Raw genomic sequence first — 24947 nt, 5'->3', positions numbered from 1 at the left:
CTACCATTACAATCCGTTACATACACTGACGCCAAATCGTCTCTTTCCCCAGCCAGCAAGGACCAGCAGCAGCAACAGCACCGGAAGTCGTCCGCGTTCCATCCTGCCCCTCCCGTCCACCACCATCACCGGGACACGAAGCGTCGCATCCCCGTCGAGGCGGAAAACTACGAGGTCACCCGAACTATCTCGAGCATCGTTCCGAAGACGGGCGAAGTGGTTCGGAAGTTGGACAAGTACACGAGCACGGATAACGGCGTTGTGTTGACCGGGAAGAACAAGGCGAGTCAAACCGAGGACGTACTGCTCGCGGAAAACGGGACGGACCCGTACGCCATTTTGGATTTCTAAACGAGGGATCTCTATAAAGGTAAGTCTTTTTTTGAGGTGTTTATTTATTTTAGTCCAGCTACTCGGAACTATGTTTATTTTAAAGATCAAGAATATGTTGGAAAGAGATTTATTTTAGTCCAGCTACTCGGAACTATGTTTATTTTAAAGATCAAGAATATGTTGGAAAGAGACTGAGAGATATGGAAGTTAGAGATAAGAGAGACAGGGGAAGACCAAAAGTGAGATATTATGTATATGGACAAAGTGAAACACGATTTGAAAGAGACCATGTTGAAGTCAGCCACGTCCAAAACCATACTTGAGTGGAAAAGACGTACTAAAAGAAGAAGTCCAGCCACTCGGAACGGCTGGCTTTCTCCTATCTTGTCCTCTTTCTCTCTTCGATTTCGCGAGCTTAGCTTAGTCAGTAAGTCAGATCCTAAGGCCAGCCACTACCTATCAGATAAACCTATCGACAGGTACACCTTAGGTCTACCTGATAGTATGTGTGCTCATTAGGTATCAGGTTGACCTCATCAGGTGTACCTGTCAGGTCTACCTGATAGTGTGTGTGCTCATCAGGTATCAGGTTGACCTCATCAGGTGTACCTGTCAGGTCTACCTGATGGTGAGTGGCTGACCTAAAACTAGTCTTTCAGTGGACTACCTACTTGGTCAATGAGTCAGATCCTAAGATAATTATGTAACTCACTCTTCAACTCCCTATGCTTATAGTGAGTGAAGATCTAGATCCCCTTAAAAAAAAGGACCGGGAAGAACAAGGCGAGTCAAACCGAGGACGTACTGCTCGCGGAAAACGGGACGGACCCGTACGCCATTTTGGATTTCTAAACGGTGAGTCTTTTTTTAGGTGTTTGTTTATTTTAGTCCATCTTGACTGGGGGACATTAAACAAAGAGCAGGTAAACCAGCTTAGTCTGGCTTAGTCTGTTTTTAGGTGTTTGTTTATTTTAGTCCATCTTGACTGGGGGACATTAAACAAAGAGCAGGTAAACCAGCTTAGTCTGGCTTAGTCTGGCTTTAGGACTTCAAAGAGGGAAGAAAGGTGAGTCTTTTTGAGGTGTTTATTTATTTTAGTCCAGCTACTCGGAACTATGTTTATTTTAAAGATCAAGAATGTGTTGGAAAGAAACTGAGAGATATGGAAGTTAGAGGTAAGAGAGACAGGGGAAGACCAAAAGTGAGATATGTATATGGACAAAGTGAAACACGATTTGAAAGAGAACATGTTGAAGTCAGCCACGCCCAAAACCGTACTTGAGTGGAAAAGACGTACTAAAAGAAGAAGTCCAGCCACTCGGAACGGCTGGCTTTCTCCTATCTTGTCCTCTTTCTCTCTTCGATTTCGCGAGCTTAGCTTGGTCAGTGAGTCAGATCCTAAGGCCAGCCACTCACTATCAGATAAACCTATCGACAGGTACAACTTCAAAGAGGGAAGAAAGGTGAGTCTTTTTGAGGTGTTTATTTATTTTAGTCCAGCTACTCGGAACTATGTTTATTTTAAAGATCAACAATGTGTTGGAAAGAGACTGAGAGATATGGAAGTTAGAGGTAAGAGAGACAGGGGAAGACCAAAAGTGAGATATGTATATGGGCAAAGTGAAACACGATTTGAAAGAGAACATGTTGGAAGTCAGCCACGCCCAAAACCGAACTTGAGTGGAAAAGATGTACTAAAAGAAGAAGTCCAGCCACTCGGAACGGCTGGCTTTTTCCTATCTTGTCCTCTTTCTCTCTTCGATTTCGCGAGCTTAGCTTAGTCAGTGAGTCAGATCCTAAGGCCAGCCACTCACTATCAGATAAACCTATCGACAGGTGCACCTTAGGCCTACCTGATAGTATGTGTGCTCATTAGGTATCAGGTGTACCTGTCAGGTCTACCTGATAGTGTGTGTGCTCATCAGGTATCAGGTTAACCTCATCAGGTGTACCTGTCAGGTCTACCTGATAGTGAGTGGCTGACCTAAAACTAGTCTTTCAGTGGACTACCTACTTGGTCAATGAGTCAGATCCTAAGATAATTATGTAACTCACTCTTCAACTCCCTATGGTTATAGGGAGTGAACATCTAACTCCCCTTAAAAAAAAGGGTTCTAAGTGTAGTGGACTGAGTAGTACACTGAAAAGATGAGTGGTTCTTTTTCATAACTCACTTTACAATCCATTTTCCCACCCTGTACAAGTATACAGATACACCCTGCAGGATTTTCAGCGTAATACACATCCTAAAATGGAACAGACGACATTTTTAGTCAAAAGTTCAGATAAAAGCTTCTTTATTTCTTTCAGAAGAAATATAACTTAATTTAGCCTTTCTCTCTGCCTCCCTGTTTCTCTTTCTTTCTCTCCCGGGGATGCGACGCTTCGTGTCCCGGTGATGGTGGTGGACGGGAGGGGCAGGATGGAACGCGGACGACTTCCGGTGCTGTTGCTGCTGCTGGTCCTTGCTGGCTGGGGAAAGAGACGATTTGGCGTCAGTGTATGTAACGGTAGCTAAGAGAAGGGCACAGGACTGTAAGGGATGCCCGATTTTTGGGGAATTTTCTTGATTTAGGTAGAACTTGACTTGTATAAAATAGAGAGATAAACAGGGAGGTCTTACTTGATAAATTGTCAGATTAGAACTAAAGTTGGTTCGGCGTGCTCCGTCGATTTCCGTAGGTGTAGTTGTAGTGGGCGATAGGAGGGAGGTATGGGGTAGAGATAAAGGAGGTATACGCCACAGTGTACGTCCATATTAGCGAAACAAATCTCAGATCGTGACCAAAGCCTCCCTAGGGATCATAGACCCATTACACTATTCGTAGAAGAATAACTCATCCTTTAGGGCTGTCTAGCCCCTACACCTAAGCCTCAGATTGTTCTTTTTGTGTATGGAGTTAAGCTGAAACTATAGACCGTACCTGTCAGGTCTACCTGATACCTGATAGTGAGTGGTTGGCCTTACCTTTGGACGGCTTCCGTTTGCTCAAAAGGTCGCTGTTCGTCCCCAGGGAGGTACTTCGCGAGTCCCACACCGAGTCCCGCGGCTTGTACACTTCGAAACCGGTTCGGCCCACTTCTATCGTGACCGTTTTGGGCGTCTGGCTGAACAAGTTGACCTTGTCGATTTCCTGGCACAGGATTTTCACCTTGTCCTTATTGAGTTGACCTGGGCCGCGGCTAGAGGGGATGCGGGCAGACATTTGACATTGGGGAGTTCGGCCGTGGTGGTGCTTTCACCCGGGGGCTTGGAAGGGAGGTTTCAGATGTGGTAAGGCTGGGGGAGTTTGAACGGAGATTTGAGATTCAGTGAAGGATGGAGTTTTCTATATGGGAGAGCTAGTTTTTTTTGCAATGTTGTTTTGTGTGCTAGCACTTTCACGTGCTGCTTGCAAAACAATACCTAAAATAGAATGGAAATTTATGCAACCTACATAGATAGATACATACATAGATACACAATTACACATGTATCTATTACATAAGGGTAATATAATTATGTACATGGGTACCTACGTAATATAACCATTATGTGATGTATCTATTTTCCTGCCATTCCTGCATTTTAAGACTTCAAATTCTCCGTTGTGAAAGCTTAAATATACATATTTAAGAAGAGGAAGACAAAAAAGAAGGAGAACGAAAGAGAAGGCGTGAAAGGAGAAGTTCAAGGAAGAGGAAGAGACGAGGGGGAAATAAAGAGAAAGAGGGAAGGGGAATGAGGAGACAGAGAGGCAGAAGTTAGAGAAGAAGAAAAGGGAGAAAATGAGGAAGAAGGGGAAAGAGACGAGGGAAAAGGAGAATGGAGCAGGAAAGAGAAGGAAATGAAGGCTGAAAAGGAAAGTGGAAGAAGGAGGAAGAAACAGAATGAAAAAAAAAGGGAAAATGAACGTGGAATAATGGCCAGGACCTTTATGGTGGTCTTAATGGGGTGTCGTGAAAAGATTTCTTTGGCTTCTTCTTTTCCTTCGACTAGGTATTTTATTTTCTCTTCTTTTTCGTCTTCTTCTACTTTTTCTTCTTCATCAAGAACTAGGAGGATCTTTTTTCTTCTCCTTCTTTTCTAGTTTTTCTTTTCTCTTCTTCTGTGAATTGAATTTATGGAGTGTCCTCATGGGAACTCGCTCTTTTTTCCCTAGAGAGAAGGACTTGAGATATGACTTATTGACTAAGTTCTGTTAAAAAGAGTAGTTCATTGTATACGTATACCTCATACCTCACTCACTGACACATCTCTAGTTGGGGCCTTGAACTTATAGTTTTATTCTATTTTTTATTATTTTTATTTTTTAGAATTCTGATCTATTTTAATCTTATTTTATTCTATTCTGATGTGCTCTATAATAAATTTTATTCTCATCTATTTTATTCTATTCCATTCTATTCTCTTTTATTTTTATTTTATTCTATTCTGATCTATTTTATTCTATTCCATTCTATTCTCTTTTATTTTTATTTTATTCTATTCTGATCTATTTTATTCTATTCCATTCTATTCTCTTTTATTTTTATTTTATTCTATTCTGATCTATTTTATTCTATTCCATTCTATTCTCTTTTATTTTTATTTTATTATATTCTGATCTATTTTATTCTCATTCTCACTCTACCCTGTTTTCTCGTTTCTTCATTTCATTTTGTTTACGACTCTCTACTCCAAGTGCATGTCTCAGCTGAGATGAATTCGACTAAAAATATGATTATAAACTTTGTGTATTAGAAAATACCAGTGCTGTGTAGTGAGGTTTTCAAAAGGGGAAGCTGGAAAATCTTATACAGTATGCCGATCTGCTGGTGGGCTTAAGGTAGAAACACACTACCATCCCGTCACATCACGTGAAATTATGGGGAGTCAGAAAAATGTAGCTCAAAGTTTTCCGATAATATTGGTAGTAGTGTGGCTGTCCTGAACAAAATTACCTACAATATTATGGGAAAACATTGAACTACTTATAAACTTTGTGTATTAGAAAATACCAGTGCTGTGTAGTGAGGTTTTCAAAAGGGGAAGCTGGAAACTCTTATACAGTATGCCGATTTGCTGGTGGGCTTAAGGTAGAAACACACTACCATCCCGTCACATCACGTGAAGTCATGGGGAATCAGAAAAATGTAGTTCAAAGTTTTCCGATAATATTGATAATAGTGTGGCTGTCCTGAACAAAATTACCTACAATATTATGGGAAAACTTTGAACTATGTAGATCTTTCTGACTGCCCATGACTTCACGTGACGTGATGGTTGTGTGTTTTTACCTCTAGAATCTAGAATTCAGCTTGAATAATCACCTTTTTAGTGAGTGGTAAGTCAGGATTGAAAAACAGTATGAGACAGGAAGGTTAGCTTGCTTCCCTAGATTTCATGGAGGATCCGCCACTGCAAAAATCCAACTTTGAATAAAGCATCACGAGATGAGAGCTTCGAAACTTGTATTACAAGTTGTCTAACTTGTATTACAAATAAACTTGTATTACAAATAAAACAAGAAATAATAATATCATTGAGCTTTCAGAAGCAGAAAAAAAAGAGAGAAAAGAATGGTAATAAGGTGTGTCCACACATAGTCGACCGGCCGTCGATCGATATCGACTGAACCGTCCACACTGCCTTGAAAAACCGTCCACACTGCCTTGAAAACATTGGACACACCTTCACAACACATGTGGAATAGAATGGAACACATCACATGTTCAAAGGGCCAACTCGAAAATCTTGAATTGCATCTTAGGTTCAGTTTCCCTAGAAAAGAATAGATTAGTAGGGCACCTACTATTTTCAAGAATAAGGAGCTCGGAGCCCTAGCACTCCGCCCCACCAAGTCAAAATTTGACAGCGCTACTAGGAGATATTATACGCCACAGACGAAGCAGCCGTTAGGTTACATAATATGAATGAGTATAAATAATGCTTTATTTAGAGTTAGACTGTCAGCTTAGAACAAAATGTCCAATGTTTTCAAAGTTTCCATGCCCCGGCTGGGAACGCTTTGACCACTAACTACGCCACTGAGCCAAGTTGCCAAAGGGTTTTCTACTGTATTACGTCCCTTGACAAATGGACTGAGTCTGAAGACATGTGATGTGTTCCAATCCACTCGACCCGCCCTGGTGTGCAATTGTGCATGTCATATAACCATAACATCTGCTGCTCATACGCCCCTGATTTTCCATTGGATGATAAATGCTCTACCAGCACGGAAGATTAGTCTGGCAAATAGCTGACGCTTCCAAAGCTGCATTTTATACATCACTGTGCATAATATGCACATATTATGAGCGGGGACTTTTGCACCACCATCCCATGCATTACGAGGGAATTTTGCTTTGCATTAGGGGGAATTTGCTTTGCGTTATGGGGAATTTTGCTATGCATTAGGGGGAATTTTGCTATGCATTAGAGGGAATTTTGCCATGCATTAGGGGGAATTTTGCTATGCATTAGGGGGAATTTCGCTATGCGTTAGAGGGAATTTTGTTATTAGGTGGGGAAATTTTACTTTACATTAGGTGAGGGAATCTGGTGATTACCGTGATATTTATCATAAACATGTGAAAACCGACATGTGCAATATGTCTACTGTGTGTTAGATTCACATAAGCTGTCTAGTTTTTTAATTTTGCTTTCTCTTTTTTAATGGTTGAACGAACGAATTAAATATGTTCATATTAGACCTATTTCATAACTTTACCTATTTCCTATTACCTATTTCATAACTTTACTTCCTTTTTTAGATGTTGAAATAAATCAAACTGAATTACAGGAATGATCTCAGTCACCTCCAAAACCTCAGCCACCTCTAAAATTAATACTCCTAACATTCATACCCATGTCCTCTCCTATTGTAGGTACTTCCAGTCCCTTCTTTCTCTTCCTTCTTTCACTTCCCTTTTCTTCCTTCATTATCCTCTCTAGTCCCTTCCTTCTCCTCCTTCATTCTGTTTCTTCCCCCTTCATTCTGTTTCTTCCTCCTTCTTCCACTTTCCTTTTCAGCCTTCATTTCCTTCTCTTTCCTGCTCCATTCTCCTTTTCCCTCGTCCCTTTCCCCTTCTTCCTCATTTTCTCCCTTTTCTTCTTCTCTAACTTCTGCTTCTCTCCGTCTCCTCATTCCCCTTCCCTCTTTCTCTTTATTTTCCCTCTCGTCTCTTCCTCTTCCTTGAACTTCTCCTTTCACACCTTCTCTTTCGTTCTCCTTCTTTTTTGTCTTCCTCTTCTTAAATATGTATATTTAAGCTTTCACAACGGAGCATTAGTCTTAAAATGCAGGATTGGCAGGAAAATAAGATACATCACATAATGATTATATTACGTTGGTACCCATGTACATAATTGTATTACCTATGTAATAGATACCTACATGTGTAATTGTGTATCTATGGAAGTATCTATCTATGTAGGTTGCACAAATTTCCATTCTATTTTAGGTATTGTATTGCAAGCAGCACGTGAAAGTGCTAGCACACAAAACAACATTGCAAAAAAAAACTAGCACTAAATGCATTACAGAGATACGCTTTCATTTCATTTCTTTTTTTCTTTTTTTTTCTTTTTTTTTGCAAATTCACACACGCTCTGATTATTATCAATGTGTTGTGGATGAGCAGGTACCTCGTGGATGAGATGATGAGGCATTTGTTGATGGGAGAGGTGGACATACATAGGAGAGTGGATGTGTTGGTTGGAGTGGTTACTATTGAGTGTTTTAATGCTCTGAAGTGTTTATCTATTGTTTTTTCAATAGACTATATTGACTGTTAAATGTACATATCTATTGACTAAAAGCCCGAGAGAAAAGAGTTTCAACCGTGTAGCTTGACAGCTTGTCACAAATGTTGTTCCCCGATAAGTAGGTATACCTCAATAAATTTTATGACGTGACGTGGACTCGAACCACCGGCTTTTAGAATTAGCCAATAATATAATTTCCTCTTTTGATTCCCCCAGTGTTACCTTCCATCCTCTTATTCTCCTTCTGACTCTATTCCGCCCTATAAGTAGCCCTATATTCTGCTCTATCCTCTTTATCAGTCTAATCTAACCTTTACCCCTCCTATATCTCTTTAATTATTTATCCTATATCTTCTGTACGAAATATGTACATAAGACCTTGTTTAGACTGCGGGAGTAAAGGAACTTTACAGTCTCATTTCAATAGTCGCGAAGTACCTCCCTGGGGACGAACAGCGACCTTTTGAGCAAACGGAAGCCGTCCAAAGGTAAGGCCAGCCACTCACTATCAGGTATCAGATAGACCTGACAGGTACGGTCTATATAGTTTCAGCTTAACTTCATACACAAAAAGAACAATCTGAGGCTTAGGTGTAGGGGCTAGACAGCCCTAAAGGATGGGTTATTCTTCTACGAATGCTGTAATGGGTCTATGATCCCTAGGGAGGCTTTGGTCACGATCTGAGATTTGTTTTGCTAATAATATATGGACGTACTCTGTGGCGGCTGTGGCGTATACCTCCTTTATCTCTACCCCATACCTCCCTCCTATCGCCCACTACAACTATACGTACCTACGGAAATCGACGGAGCACGCCGAACCAACTTTAGTTCTAATCTGACAATTTATCAAGTAAGACCTCCCTGTACATCTCTCTATTTTATACAAGTGAAGTTCTACCTAAATCAAGAAAATTCCCCAAAAATTCACAAACGACTGATATACTTCTCAAGGAGGATTTTAACACCTGAAGAAGTCAAAGAAATCAGTCCTAAAAGAACCCTGGCCTTCGTAAAAAGTCTAGGGCTCTTCTAGGGTACCTCCCTGGGGACGAACAGCGACCTTTTGAGCAAACGGAAGCCGTCCAAAGGTAAGGCCAACCACTCACTATCAGGTATCAGGTAAACCTGACAGGTACGGTCTATATAGTTTCAGCTTAACTATCCATACACAAAAAGAACAATCTGAGGCTTAGGTGTAGGGGCTAGACAGCCCTAAAGGATGGGTTATTCTTCTACGAATGGTGTAATGGGTCTATGATCCCTAGGGAAGCTTTGGTCACGATCTGAGATTTGTTTCGCTAATATGGACGTACACTGTGGCGTATACCTCCTTTATCTCTACCCCATACCTCCCTCCTATCGCCCACTACAACTACACCTACGGAAATCGACGGAGCACGCCGAACCAACTTTAGTTCTAATCTGACAATTTATCAAGTAAGACCTCCCTGTTTATCTCTCTATTTTATACAAGTCAAGTTCTACCTAAATCAAGAAAATTCCCCAAAAATCGGGCATCCCTTACAGTCCTGTGCCCTTCTCTTAGCTATCGATTGACTAAAAGCCCGAGAGAAAGGAGTTTCAACCGTGTAGCTTGACAGCTTGTCACAAATGTTGTTCCCCGATAAGTATACCTCAATAGATTTTATGACGTGACGTGGACTCGAACCACCGGCTTTCAGAATTAGCCAATAATATAATTTCCTCTTTTGATTCCCCCAGTGTTACCCTCCATCCTCTTATTCTCCCTCTGACTCTATTCCGCCCTATAAGTAGCCCTATATTCTGCTCTATGCTCTTTAACAGTCTAATCTAACCTCTACCCCTCCTATATCTCTGAGATATGGAAGTTAGAGGTAAGAGAGACAGGGGAAGACCAAAAGTGAGATATGTATATGGACAAAGTGAAACACGATTTGAAAGAGATCATGTTGGAAGTCAGCCACGCCAAAAACCGAACTTGAGTGGAAAAGACGTACTAAAAGAAGAAGTCCAGCCACTCGGAACGGCTGGCTTTCTCCTATCTTGTCCTCTTTCTCTCTTCGATTTCGCGAGCTTAGCTTAGTCAGTGAGTCACATCCTAAGGCCAGCAACTCACTATCAGATAAACCTATCGACAGGTACACCTTAGGTCTACCTGATAGTATGTGTGTTCATTAGGTATCAGGTTGACCTCATCAGGTGTACCTGTCAGGTCTACCTGTAGTGAGTGGCTGGACTAAAACTAGTCTTCCATCATGATATAAAACTAGTCTTTCAGTGGACTTCATACTTAGTCAGTGAGTCAGATCCTAAGATATGTAGCTCACTCTTCAATCCCCTATGAGTAAAGGGAGTCAAGATCTGACTTAACTTAGAAAAAAGGGTTCTTAGTGTAGTGGACTGAGTAGTCCACTGAAAAGATGAGTGGTTCTTTTTCATAACTCACTTTACGATCCAATAAAATCCATTTTCCCACCCTGTACAAGTATACAGATACACCCTGCAGGATTTTCAGCGTAATACACATCCTAAAATGAAATAGACGACATTTTTAGTCAAAAGTTCAGATAAAAGCTTCTTTATTTCCTTCAGAAGAAATATAACTTAATTTAGCCTTTCTCTCTGCCTCCCTGTTTCTCTTTCTTTCTCTCCCCTCTCTCTCTCTCTCTCTCCATCTCTCTTTTAGTCAATTCTCTTGTGATAGGTATTTTGAGAGAAGAGGAAATCTTCTGTAATATAAGGTACTTTCGCATGTACAAAAAGAGCGTAGATACCTCTAATACAGCCTTACTCAACCTGCGGGCTGCCAAGCTTTTCTGCATGGCCCTTGGCGGCACTTTTGAACTGCGGCCCTCGTAAAGTTAGGAACATTATGGGCCGCCAATGCGGGAAAGAAAGGTTGATTTATCCTCTCTCTCTCTCTCTCTCTCTCTCTCTCTCTCTCTCCATCTCTCTTTTAGTCAATTCTCTTGTGATATAGGTAGGTATTTTGAGAGAAGAGGGTCTTCTGTAATATAAGGTACTTTCGCATGTACAAAAAGAGCGTAGATACCTCTAATACAGCCTTACTCAACCTGCGACCCTCTAAGCTTTTCTGTGGGCTCTAATGGGCACTTTTGAACTGCGGCCCTCGTAAAGTTAGGAACATTATGGGCCGCCAATGCGGCAAAGGAAGGTTGATTAATGGCCGCTCTATTCCATTCTATTCTCTTTGATTTTTATTTTATTCTATTCTGATCTATTTTATTCTATTCCATTCTATTCTCTTTTATTTTTATTTTATTCTATTCTGATCTATTTTATTCTATTCCATTCTATATTCTCTTTTATTTTTATTTTATTCTATTCTGATCTATTTTATTCTATTCCATTCTATATTCTCTTTTATTTTTATTTTATTCTATTCTGATCTATTTTATTCTATTCCATTCTATATTCTCTTTTATTTTTATTTTATTCTATTCTGATCTATTTTATTCTATTCCATTCTATATTCTCTTTTATTTTTATTTTATTCTATTCTGATCTATTTTATTCTATTCCATTCTATATTCTCTTTTATTTTTATTTTATTCTATTCTGATCTATTTTATTCTATTCCATTCTATATTCTCTTTTATTTTTATTTTATTCTATTCTGATCTATTTTATTCTATTCCATTCTATATTCTCTTTTATTTTTATTTTATTCTATTCTGATCTATTTTATTCTATTCCATTCTATATTCTCTTTTATTTTTATTTTATTCTATTCTGATCTATTTTATTCTATTCCATTCTATTCTCTTTTATTTTTATTTTATTCTATTCTGATCTATTTTATTCTATTCCATTCTATTCTCTTTTATTTTTATTTTATTCTATTCTGATCTATTTTATTCTATTCCATTCTATTCTCTTTTATTTTTATTTTATTCTATTCTGATCTATTTTATTCTATTCCATTCTATTCTCTTTTATTTTTATTTTATTCTATTCTGATCTATTTTATTCTATTCCATTCTATTCTCTTTTATTTTTATTTTATTATATTCTGATCTATTTTATTCTCTTTCTCACTCTACCCTGTTTTCTCGTTTCTTCATTTCATTTTGTTTACGACTCTCTACTCCAAGTGCATGTCTCAGCTGAGATGAATTCGACTAAAAATATGATTATAAACTTTGTGTATTAGAAAATACCAGTGCTGTGTAGTGAGGTTTTCAAAAGGGGAAGCTGGAAACTCTTATACAGTATGCCGATGTGCTGGTGGGCTTAAGGTAGAAACACACTACCATCCCGTCACATCACGTGAAATCATGGGGAGTCAGAAAAATGTAGCTCAAAGTTTTCCGATAATAATGATAGTAGTATGGCTGTCCTGAACAAAATTACCTACAGGAAAACTTTGATCTATGTGACTGCCCATGCCCTCACGTTTCTGACTGCCCATGACTTCACGTGACGTGACGTGATGGTAGTGTGTTTCTATCTCTAGAATCTAGAATTCAGCTTGAATAATCACCTTTTTGGTGAGTGGTAAGTCAGGGGAGGATTGAAAAACAATATGTGACGTGACGTGATGGTAGTGTGTTTCTACCTCTAGAATCTAGAATTCAGCTTGAATAATCACCTTTTTGGTGAGTGGTAAGTCAGGGGAGGATTGAAAAACAGTACTAGACAGGAAGGTTAGCTTGCTTCCCTAGATTTCATGGAGGATCCGCCACTGCAAAAATCCAACTTTGAATAAAGCATCACGAGATGAGAGCTTCGAAACTTGTATTACAAGTTGTCTAACTTGTATTACAAATAAAACGAGAAATAATATCATTGAGCTTTCAGAAGCAGAAAAAAAAAAATAAAGCATCACGAGATGAGAGCTTCGAAACTTGTATTACAAGTTGTCTAACTTGTATTACAAATAAACTTGTATTACAAATAAAACGAGAAATAATATCATTGAGCTTTCAGAAGCAGAAAAAAAAGGTTCCAGAATCCATCTTCAATTTCGTATTCCCTTTCATTCTTCCCTACGTCTTTTTCCTCCCTCATTTTTTCCCTCGATTATTCTCCATCTCCTTTTTTCCCTCCCTTTTTCTCCCTCTTTTTTCCCTTCGATTTCTCTCCATCTCCCTCTTTGAGAATCAAATTTTGTTTGCTTCCTGTAGTTATCTAACTAGCTACCTATGTAGATAAAGCAAAACCTTTTTGACGTAAATAAATAATATAGGTAGGTAATAGAATAGTACATACCTCGTTTATCTTGCTGGGATAGGACTGGGTGGGGCTGGGTAAGTGGGTGCTTCCTGTAGTTATCTAACTAGCTACCTAAGTAGATAAAGCAAAACCTTTTTGACGTAAATAAATAATATAGGTAATAGAATAGAATAGAATATACCTCGTTTATCTTGCTGGGATAGGACTGGGTGGGGTGGGGTAAGTGGGTGGATAGTAGATAGTAAATATTCAATGGCAAATGACATTTCAATTTGAATCCTTAAATTTGTTAAAAGACTGCTGTTCGGGGCCTTAAATCTGAGTTTAAGCTAACTTTAAGTCCCCCGGATTAAGCAGTAAATCCTGATTGATTAAAAATACTTTGGATGCTAGCCCAGGCCATATACCCAAAAATAAGAAGGTCCCTGAGGGGATGAAGAAGAGAGGGAGCAATGAAGAGAGGATGGTGGAGGGGGAGAAATGCCGACCCCAAATGAAATTGGGACACATAATGGCAAGGTGAAAGAAGTAGAAGAAGTAGTCACTGAGTGTCATCAAGTGGTTTCGATACCAACCGCGCCCACACGGTTGGTTCAGTGGTTCGTCAGGAAGTGGTACATTAGAAAAGGAAGTGGCACATATTTATGGAGATGAAAAAATTAATGGCTACGGGAGGTTTACAAAGGTGGAAAAAAAAATCAGTCCTCTTTCCGCTTTTTTCAGCTTCAAAAAAGTGTCTGCTTTTGACAGAAATAGGTTAAAGAGAACCTGTTAAAGAAAGTTGTAAGATTTCAATGGAAAAAATCCCCTCTAACCTAAGAGGTACATGGTCACAGGAAAAATAAAAATCTAATGAGAAAAGAAGAGAAAGAGAAGGAAAAGAAAGAAAAAGAAAAATTCCTTATAATTTTCTGGTTCCATTAAGAAGAAAGCCAAGTAGGTACAAGACTATCTACATAGGTAGTTAGGTAGCTATACCAAGGTTTTATTAGGTAGGTAGGTATAGGTACCCATATAAGTGGGAAGAAGACAGGAAGGCATTTATGTAGGTAGTAGGTATAGGTAGGTACATACGTATAACTTGTAAGTAAGAAGAAAGACAGGCAGGTTGAGTAGGTATAGCTTGTACTTGTAAGTAAGAAGAAGGTTAAGTAGGTATAGTTTGTAAGTAAGAAGGAAGACAGGCAGGTTAAGTAGGTATAGCTTGTAAGTAAGAAGAGAGACAGGCAGGTTAAGTAGGTATAGTTTGTAAGTAAGAAGGAAGACAGGCAGGTTTAGTAGGTATAGCTGGTAAGTAAGAAGAAAGACAGACAGGTTAAGTAGGTATAGCTTGTAAGTAAGAAGAAAGACAGGCAGGTTGAGTAGGTATAGCTTGTAAGTAAGAAGAAAGACAGGCAGGTTAAGTAGGTATAGTTTGTAAGTAAGAAGGAAGACAGGCAGGTTAAGTAGGTATAGCTTGTAAGTAAGAAGAGAGACAGGCAGGTTGAGTAGGTATAGCTTGTAAGTAAGAAGAAAGACAGGCAGGTTAAGTAGGTATAGCTTGTAAGTAAGAAGGAAGACAGGCAGGTTAAGTAGGTATAGCTTGTAAGTAAGAAGAAAGACAGGCAGGTTAAGTAGGTATAGCTTGTAAGTAAGAAGAAAGACAGGCAGGTTAAGTAGGTATAGCTTGTAAGTAAGAAGAAAGACAGGCAGGTTAAGTAGGTATAGCTTGTAAGTAAGAAGAGAGACAGGCAGGTTAAGTAGGTAGAGCTTGTAAGTAAGAAGAAAGATAGGCAGGTTAAGTAGGTATAGCTTGTAAGTAAGAAGAAAGACAGGCAGGTTGAGTAGGTATAGCTTGTAAGTAAGAAGAAAGACAGGCAGGTTAAGTAGGTATAGCTTGTAAGTAAGAAGAAAGACAGGCAGGTTAAGTAGGTATAGCTTGTAAGTCAGAAGAAAGACAGGCAGGTTAAGTAGGTATAGCTTGTAAGTAAGAAGAAAGACAGGCAGGTTAAGTAGGTATAGCTTGTAAGTAAAAAGAAAGACAGGCAGGTTAAGTAGGTATAGCTTGTAAGTAAGAAGAAAGACAGGCAGGTTAAGTAGGTATAGCTTGTAAGTAAGAAGAAAGACAGGCAGGTCAAGTAGGTACGAGTATAGCTTGTAAGTAAGAAGAAAGACAGGCAGGTTTAGTAGGTATAGCTTGTAATTAAGAAGAGAGACAGGCAGGTTAAGTAGGTATAGCTTGTAAGTAAGAAGAAAGACAGGCAGGTTAAGTAGGTATAGCTTGTAAGTAAGAAGAGAGACAGGCAGGTTAAGTAGGTATAGCTTGTAAGTAAGAAGAAAGACAGGCAGGTTATGTAGGTATAGCTTGTAAGTAAGAAGAAAGACAGGCAGGTTATGTAGGTATAGCTTGTAAGTAAGAAGAAAGACAGGCAGGTTAAGTAAAGGTTGAAAGTAAGAAGTAGGTACGAGGTACTTTTTATTTTCTTTCATAAAACAAACTATGTGCAGTGTAAGGGAAATGATTTTCTTTCCCTTTGAAGCAGAAATTTTCCTCTTGCAAAATATTATTTATGATATAGATATTTACCTACTAGGTACATAGGTAGCTAGGAAGGAGGTAAATAGGTAAGTAGGTACGGAGGTGGGTACAGTAGATAGGGAGGGAGGAAAGGTAGGTATATCATAAATAAGCTCAGGAACAACTAGGGCGCTCGTATATTTTTTTTTTTTTTTATCAGTGAAGGATCTTCATGATTTTTTTTTTCTCTTTCAAGTACGTAGGTACCCAGGCAGATAATTTAGTGTAAAAGATTTCTTGAAGAATGGAGTGTAACATCTAGGAACCCTTTAAACATGAAGTCGTAGACCCGGGAAAGATTGAACATTAAATCTTTCCCGGTTCTACGATTTCATGTTTAAAGGGTTCCTACAGGGCCCCAATAGATCCGATGGGGCTAAAAATTTAACTGGCATATTGTCCTTTAAGTGTTGAGGATGTTTCCCGCTCGAGAATTATCGCGAAACAAACAGTAAGACAGACAAACACTAGGAAAGTATGTAATCTTCCTCCTCCTCCTCCTCCTCCTCCTCCTCCTCCTCCTCCTCCTTCTTCTTATCCCTCCTCTTCTCTTCTTCTCTTATCTCTTTTACTACTTCTCCTTCTTCTTCTTCTTCTTCTCCTTCTTCTTTCCTATTATCTTCGTGTTCTTCGTCACCTAGCTATTTCTTCTTCTTTTATGTCTCCTCCTCTTTCTACGTATCCTATTTCTTTGTAGTCTTCCTCTTTCTCTTCTTCTCTTTTTTTTTCTTTATACCTATGAACTCCTTCCTTTTGTTGAAAACCATGATGCTATCCCGATGAAAAGAATTCCCATATCTCTCACTCGCTCTGTTATGCACTTTCTTTCCCTCTCTCTCCCCTCTTTCTCTCTCTCTCTGAAAACCATGATGCTATCCCGATGAAAAGGAATTCCCATATCTCTCACTCGCTCTGTTATGCACTTTCTTTCCCTCTCTCTCCCCTCTCTCTCTCTCTCTCACGTCAAAGTTTGCGCCGAGATTTGAGTATTTTTTATCTCCTGCCATGAGAAACCTGGTACTCTTAAGATAAGTAGACTAGAGATCAGGAAAAATCTTAAGGGGCCCTTAAGGGAGACTTTTTCTGTGAGATCTTTTTTTTTTTTGCCCTTTTCTCTATAACTTAAAAGAAGGACTTTTTGTATTTTAAATTACCTACCTATTCTCCTTTTATCCCTTGTGGTGCCAAATCTTATGGTCGCCGTGAAACTTTATTGAATATGCAATATGCAAGGTACGGGTCTCTTGTGATCCTTTCCCTTATATCCTTATAACTACAAGAAACAAGAGGGTAAATACCTATTATGCTTTTTTATTAGCTAAATCCCCACGTTAGTTTCCTTGATTTTTACTCCCTTCTGGTGCTGCAAATCCTTTCGTCCCATAATGAAAGAATACTTAAACCCGTCCTGTATTGCATCTTCAAGATATTGGTAGGTACCTACATGAAATATGTTATTCTTAGGTATAGCTTTTGCAAGTAAACTAGCAACAAAGGTACATACCTACCTAAATATTATAACAAAATGAAAAAAAAAAGAAACTATATAGGTACGTGTGACACACATTTTGAGATACATTGTTACATGAAAACACTCTTGACTCTTGATGGCACTGACAACATTGCACCCTACCTACTTGAAATATGTGAGACGCAAAAGCAGAGATTTTATAGGTAGGTACCTTTCAGGGCCTTATAAAGGGAGCCCAGGGGATCCCTTGAGCTTTTTTAAACTCCCAAGTATGTAAATGCAGTTTCTTTATGTTGCACTACTTGAAATATGTGAGACGCAAAAGCAGAGATTTTATAGGTAGGTACCTTTCAGGGCCTTATAAAGGGAGCCCAGGGGATCCCTTGGGCTTTTTTAAACTCCCAAGTATGTAAATGTAAATGCAGTTTCTTTGTGTTGCAGTGTTATTATGTCACAACTTTGGTACTCACTGCAGCATTGTATTAGGATTTTCCATTTTCCCAATATCTCAATAATCCTAAAATCCAATGTTTACCTACCATGCTGGCACCGGTCGCTATGCGCATTTATATTATTATTAATATAATATTTTTTCTAAAGAAAGCTAGGTATCTTCTTTTCGTAGAGATGTCAAAATGGAGAAATCAATTTATTTCAAGATACTCGAACGATATGATGTACGAACGAACTACTTACCAGGATACTTCTAACTATTTGAGTATCATGTGCTTCTTCTCCTTCTTCGTCTTCTTCTTTATCTTCTTCTTCGTCTTCTCCTTTTTGTGTTTCTTCTTCTTTTCCTGCTCCATCTCCTCGCCAATCTTCCTCCTCCTTCTCCTCCTTCTTCTTATCCCTCCTCTTCTCTTATCTCTTTTACTACTTCTCCTTCTTCTTCTCCTTCTTCTTTCCTATTCTTCGTGTTCTTCGTCTCCTAGCTATTTCTTCTTCTTTTATGTCTCCTCCTCTTTCTACGTATCCAATTTCTTTATCGTCTTCTTCTTTGTAGTCTCCTTCTTTCTCTTCTTCTTCTTCTCTCTTTTTTTTATTTATATGAATTTTGCAGTTTTCTTTTTTCTCTTCTTCTTCATTTTTATTTATTTATTTATTTTTTCTTTTTATTTACCTATATGAACTCCTTCCTTTTGTTGAAAACTATGATGCTATCCCGATGAAAAGGAATTCCCATATCTCTCACTCGCTCTGTTATGCACTTTCTTTCCCTCTCTCTCCCCTCTTTCTCTCTCTCATAAGATAGTTTGAATTGACTCCTTGCATGTACTCAGAAGCTACAAATAAATACATGTACCTTGTTCATAATAATAATAATAATAATAAAATTGATCTTCTTTGCCTTTTAACGTGTTCAGACAGGATCGACATTTTCCGTCAGCCTCTTAATCAGCCCTGGGGTGATTGCTTTGGGCTGACGTTTGCTTTTAGCTACAAAAATTTACGAGTGGGTGTCTTTCGCACTCAACCTTTGCTATTTCTTTAGCGAGGGATTATACCAGCCTTAAATTCGGCTGGTATAATCCCTATTTAAGGTCCCCAAGATAGACTAAGCTGGTTTACTCCCTGTTAAAAGTCCCCCAGCCAGACTTGGCATAAAGTTGTTGATGACTGTGAATAAATATGGGTAGTAGGTACACATGTATCTAATATTTACCTATTTATACATATGTATTTATCATATCAATTCTGGAGAAATGTCAACATAGTATATTTTTTCTAAAGAAAGCTAGGTATCTTCTTTTCGTAGAGATGTCAAAATGGAGAAATCAATTTATTTCAAGATACTCGAACGATATCGATATGTACGATCGAACTACTTACCAGGATAATAATATCATGTGCTTCTTCTCCTTCTTCTGCTTCCTCCTCCTCCTTCTCCTCCTCCTTCATATCCCTCCTCGTCTCTTCTTCCTTTTCCTGTTTAATTTCTCCTCCTTCTTTCTTATTCTTCGTCTTCGCCTGTTTCTACGTATCCTATTTCTTTATCGTCCTCTTCTTTGCAGTTTTCTTTTTTCTCTTCTTCTTCATTTTTATTTATTTATTTATTTTTTCTTTTTATTTACCTATATGAACTCCTTCCTTTTGTTGAAAACTATGATGCTATCCCGATGAAAAGGAATTCCCATATCTCTCACTCGCTCTGTTATGCACTTTCTTTCCCTCTCTCTCCCCTCTTTCTCTCTCTCACTCTCTCTCTCTCTCTCTCACGTCAAAGTTTGCACCGAGATTTGAGTATTTTTTATCTCCTGCTATGAGAAACCTGGTGCTCTTAAGATAAGTAGACTAGAGATCAGGAGAAATCTTAAGGGGCCCTTAAGGGAGACTTTTTCTGTGAGATCTTTTTTTTTTTTTTGCCCCTTTCTCTACAACTTAAAAGAAGGGCTTTTTATATTCAATTACCTAACTATTCTCCTTTTGTTTATCCCTTGTGGTGCCAAATCTTATGGTCGCCGTGAAACTTTATCAAATATGCAATGTGCAAGGTACGGGTCTCTTGTGATCCTTTCCCTTAAACTACAAATAAATACCTATTAATGCTTTTTCATTAGCTAAATCCCCTTTCGTCCCATAATGAAAAGAATAACTAAACCCGTCCTGTATTGTATCTTCAAGATATTGGTAGGTACCTACATGAAATATGTTATTCTTAGATATAGCTTTTGCAAGTAAACTAGCAACAAAGGTACATACCTACCTAAATATTATAACAAAATGAAAAAAAAAAGCAACTATATAGGTACGTGTGACACACATTTTGAGATACATTGTTACATGAAAACACTCTTGACTCTTGATGGCACTGACAACATTGCACCCTACCTACTTGAAATATGTGTGACGCAAAAGCAGAGATTTTATAGGTAGGTACCTTTCAGGGCCTTATAAAGGAAGCCCAGGGGATCCCTTGGGCTTTTTAAACTCCCAAGTATGTAAATGTAAATGCAGTTTCTTTGTGTTGCAGTGTTATTAATGTGATCCTTTCCCTTATATCCTTATAACTACAAGAAACAAGAGGGTAAATACCTATTATGCTTTTTTATTAGCTAAATCCCCACGTTGGTTTCCTTGATTTTTACTCCCTTCTGGTGCTACAAATCCTTTCGTTCCGTAATGAAAAGAATGACTAAACCCGTCCTGTATTGTATCTTCAAGATATTGGTAGATACCTACCTACCTACATGAAATATGTTATTCTTAGGTATAGCGTTTGCAAGTAAACTAGCAACAAAGGTGCATACCTACCTACGAGTGTGTAAAATATTATAACAAAAATAAAAAAAAGCAACTATAGGTACGAAGTCAAGTCATAAAATTTAGCGTAGTGCATGAAGCAGGGAACGACATTTGTGACAAGCATTTATGCTTAACACAATTAAAATTCCTTTTTACTAAGCTTGCTTACTTGTTTGATTGCTTGCTTGATATCTGCTTGATGAATAGGTACAATGAAAGACCTGACAGACTAGATCAGCGAAAGACAAACTTAGGGAGAAAGATTAGTTTAGAATGTTCAGATAGAATTCTGAGAAGGGCTCTGGTTCCTTCTGAAAGTTGCCTAACCCAAAATTGTCTATGGGGAGTTCAGAATATATGATCAGAAGTCAAAAGGACCGAAATAGCACTCTGAAGACGCTAACGTAAAGGTAGAAACACATTTCCATCACTTCACATGAGCTCACATGATAGTAGTTACAATGAAAGACCTGACAGACTAGATCAGCGAAAGACAAACTTAGGGAGAAAGATTAGTTTAGAATGTTTAGATAGAATTCTGAGAAAGGCTCTGGTTCCTTCTGAAAGTTGCCTAACCCGAAATTGTCTATGGGGAGTTCAGAATATGATCAGAAGTCAAAAGGACCGAAATAGCACTCTGAAGACCCTAACGTAAAGGTAAGAAACACATTTCCATCACTTCACATGAGCTCACGTGATAGTGTTTTTACCAGAGTCATCAATGCCAACAAGTATCTAAAATCCTTACAAATGTTACTATGTACCTACATCAGAATAGGTTAGACCAGTGGTTCTCAAACTGTGCTCCGCGAAGAGCTTTCAGGAGCTCCGCGAAGAGCTTCCAGGTACTCCGCATAGTTTCATTTTTCTTACCGCATTTAAAATAAATTCCAACATTTTTAAAATTTTATTATAACATCAAGTGTGTTTTCTATTATTTTTTCTCTATTTTTAAAAATTCTTAAAGGGTTGTGGGGGGGGGTGCTCCGTAGAGTTCACAGCAGTTGCTTGGTGCTCCGCGGCCAAAAAAAGTTTGAGAACCACTGGGTTAGACAGATAATACAGCTTAGAGAGTTTAGATTTTATAGATTTCGTTATCTCAAATTCAGACGCTAAAGCCCAGGTACTTCTAACCTCAACTTTCAAAAGGAAAGTAATAAAAGCTCCCATGCTGTTTGATTGCAATATGAAGAGCTTCGAAAGTTTGTGCCTGGATTCAAACCCACTAGAAACTTTTCAAATGAGAAAGTTTCTCCAAATTTTGAAGAGGGTTTTCGGGAAAAACAATAAAAAAACCCCCTTGATTGCAGTATTTTCTAGAACAGACAAAATTTGATTCGAATAGTTTGTTTAAACTTTATCCATATCTACTACTAGTGGTTGACCCGTCCTTTGTACGGGACCACCACACACACACAAATACACTCCCCCCACACACACCACACCCATCAAACACATCCCATCACACCACACCCATCACACACCCACCACCACACACCACATCCACGACACACTTTTTAATTAATGTTTTTTTTTTTTTTTTTCATCTCCTCTGTGAGATGGGGTTGTGTCTGGATTTGTGGTATGTTTGGGAAGGATTAGAACATGCCCGTCCATCAAATTTAAAAGCTGGTGGGGTATCTAAGGCGGGATTTCTAGACAAATCCGTAGATACCCTGCTAACCCCGTTTGCTAGATGGAATTTCATAGCGTTAAGGAGTAATTACACTGACGCAACATGTAGCATTGTAGCATGCTGTACTGAAGCTTCAAAACCATCTCAATTGATAGTCAATACAAGGCATCATGCAGAATGCTTCAAAGATTTTGCATTTGATTGATTTTGGGTTCCAGTGGATTGGAACCCGTCACATGCCTTCAGGCACACTCTATTTGTCAAGGGTCTAGGTTTTCCTTGCCCTTGGGATCAATTTAATTTGAAGAAACTATTTACCTACTGATGAAAATTTGTAATGAAAAAATAAGTTGAAAATTATGATCTTGCAGCATGCATTCTACTCGTACAATATGGTGCATTTTGCCTTTGAAGCATTGTTCAATGCAGTATGCTTCATGTTGCCCCATATTGCCTCAGTGTATTTGCACCTTTAGAAAAACTAATTTTTGAAAGAGTGAACGTCGAGTCTGATGAGATGAGCGAATAAGACCATCTTTGAGCGTAGGTGATGATTCCTGACTGCAAAGAAATGAACACATCAGACAAACCCACCAAATCCCTTCAAACAATCTTTAAAGAACGTAGCGTAGGTTGTTTTGGAGCTATGTAGGTCATGTGCAAAAGGAGCTAACGGAAAAGATTAACTGAAAGACCGCACAATTACAAATGAACCCCCAGAATCATAGCATTGTTCAATGCAGTATGCTTCATGTTGCCCCATATTGCCTCAGTGTATTTGCACCTTTAGAAAAACTAATTTTTGAAAGAGTGAGCATCGAGTCTGATGTTGAGATGAGCGAATAAGACCATCTTTGAGCGTAGGTGATGTATTGCTGACTGCGAAGAAATGAACACATCAGACAAACCCACCAACTCCCTTCAAACAATCTTTAAAGAACGTAGCGTAGGTTGTTTTGGAGCTATGTAGGTAATGTGCAAAAGGAGCTAACAGAAAAGATTAACTGAAAGACCGCACAATTACAAATGAACCCCCAGATTCATATAAAAAAAAAAATCCTTTCTGCATTGATTAGTTAGTTATGAAAAATGATTTCAGCAAATAACAATACACAAAGCAAAACAGTTTATCATACCGCAAGAAGAAAAATGGAACGAGTCCAATTCCAAATTGTGGAGCAACAAAATATCTCAAAAAGAGCTCATAACAACCATCAACTGAACTATCATTAATCTTTGATATTTTCTTTTGTTTGATTTCAGCAAAATTCGAACCCACACTGACAGCACAATGAAACATGGCCCGGGAATTTTACAACGCAAGTCGAAACCTAATGAAGTATGATATTAGACTTCACAAACAAAGAACACAAATAAAATTGGAACGAAAAATCGTGAAGCAAACTGAATTTGCAGAATCGACGAGAAGAGAAATGAGATGATTTGATATTGAAAGGGGATTCGATAAAAACGACCGTAAATAAATCTAATGAAGTATGATATTAGACTTCACAAACAAAGAGCACAAATAAAATTGGAACGAAAAATCGTGAAGCAAACTGAATTTGCAGAATTGACGAGAAGAGAAATGAGATGATTTGATATTGAAAAGGGATTCGATAAAAACGACCGTAAATAAAAATAGATAAAAAGTAGTCGGATAGAAAAGAGAAAAACTATAAAAATAGAAATTGATGGGAGACCATTTCCCCGGCACTTTACGAACTGAATGAAACATTGGAAACTATTGTGAAAATCCTCGAAGAATAGAAAGTAAATCTCGATGAACAATGTAAATAAATGAATGAAAGAAGAAAGCATGGACTGTGATTAAAACGATTGTAGTTTCTGAAAGGAACTCGAAGAAAAGAAAGTAAATCTTGATGAACAATGTAAATAAATGAATGAAAGAAGAAAGCATGGACTGTGATTAAAACGATTGTAGTTCCTGAAAAGAAAAAAAAGAAGTTTAATTTATTTCAAGTCTGTGATAAAGTAAAAACGCTAAAGTCGGGAAGTTTTCTTTTTAATTGAATAGAAAAGAGTCGGTTTAAGTTAGTTTAACATAAAAGAACAATAATAGCAAAGTTTTTATTGGTAATAAGCTGTAAATGCATAGTTATGACAGTTCCAACTACAATATTCTAACAAACTTTATGGTTGGTAAATTCTAACTCGAAATTCTTAAATAAAATTAATATTGAACAATGAACAATAGAGTTTTCTTCTTTTTACTATAACAATGCCAACTACAATATTCTAACAAACTTTATGGTTGGTAAATTCTAACTCGAAATTCTTAAATAAAATTAATATTGAACAATGAACAATAGTTTTTCCTTCTTTTTACTATAACAATGAAAAAAAGTGAACATTAATTAGAATTAAAGGACAATAAACAAAATATTATTTTTCTACCCATTCTTCCTTACTTCTTATAAGTTTGGTGTGAACATTGGCTTTCATTATCTAAATTATATTGTACAAAACAGGGTTTCCTGGGTACCTATCCCTTGCTATTGTCTACTTTTCTTTCTAACAAAACAAAATTAACAAAAAATTGACTATGTGAAAAACTTAACCGTTTCGTTTTCCCATTCTTCCTTACTTCTTATAAGTTTGGTGTGAACATTGGCTTTCATTATCTAAATTATATTGTACAAAACAGGGTTTCCTGGGTATTGTCCACTTTTCTTTCTAACAAAACAAAATTAACAAAAAATTGACTATGTGAAACACTTAACCCTTTCGCTTTCAAAATATTATTTTTCTACCCATTCTTCCTTACTTCTTA

At 38.0% G+C, this 24947-nt stretch overlaps 2 protein-coding genes across 2 annotated transcripts; one reads left to right on the top strand and one right to left on the bottom strand.

The window, feature by feature from the left end:
- On the top strand, window positions 1-23627 carry LOC113471447 (the record flags this gene model as incomplete). The annotated part of the gene is made up of 3 exons (XM_026830600.1): window positions 1-282; window positions 1117-1188; window positions 23417-23627. Coding segments are annotated over 2 exons (351 nt in total), but the record flags the coding sequence as incomplete, so codon positions are not given.
- Window positions 2615-3669, bottom strand: LOC103518944. The gene is made up of 2 exons (XM_008484026.2): window positions 3302-3669; window positions 2615-2805 (listed from the first exon to the last, which is right to left on the bottom strand). Exons 1-2 carry the CDS (start codon window positions 3537-3539, stop codon window positions 2615-2617), a joined length of 429 nt encoding a protein of 142 aa, XP_008482248.1. The 5' UTR covers window positions 3540-3669.
- Window positions 23628-24947: the final 1320 nt, after the last annotated feature.

This window comes from Diaphorina citri, unplaced genomic scaffold (genome assembly GCF_000475195.1).
Source record: "Diaphorina citri unplaced genomic scaffold, Diaci psyllid genome assembly version 1.1 scaffold2448, whole genome shotgun sequence".
NCBI classification, from domain to species: Eukaryota; Metazoa; Arthropoda; class Insecta; order Hemiptera; family Psyllidae; genus Diaphorina; species Diaphorina citri.
Note: the sequence above shows the minus strand (reverse complement) of the source record. Positions and strands in the feature narration are given on the sequence as shown.

Bases quoted from the DNA above. Each gene is read 5' to 3' on its own strand.
- LOC103518944 (XM_008484026.2), bottom strand. From the start codon at position 3,539: ATGTCTGCCCGCATCCCCTCTAGCCGCGGCCCAGGTCAACTCAATAAG. The intron at 2,806-3,301 runs GTAAGGCCAACC...CTCTTTCCCCAG, and splicing joins CAAACGGAAGCCGTCCAAAG to CCAGCAAGGACCAGCAGCAG.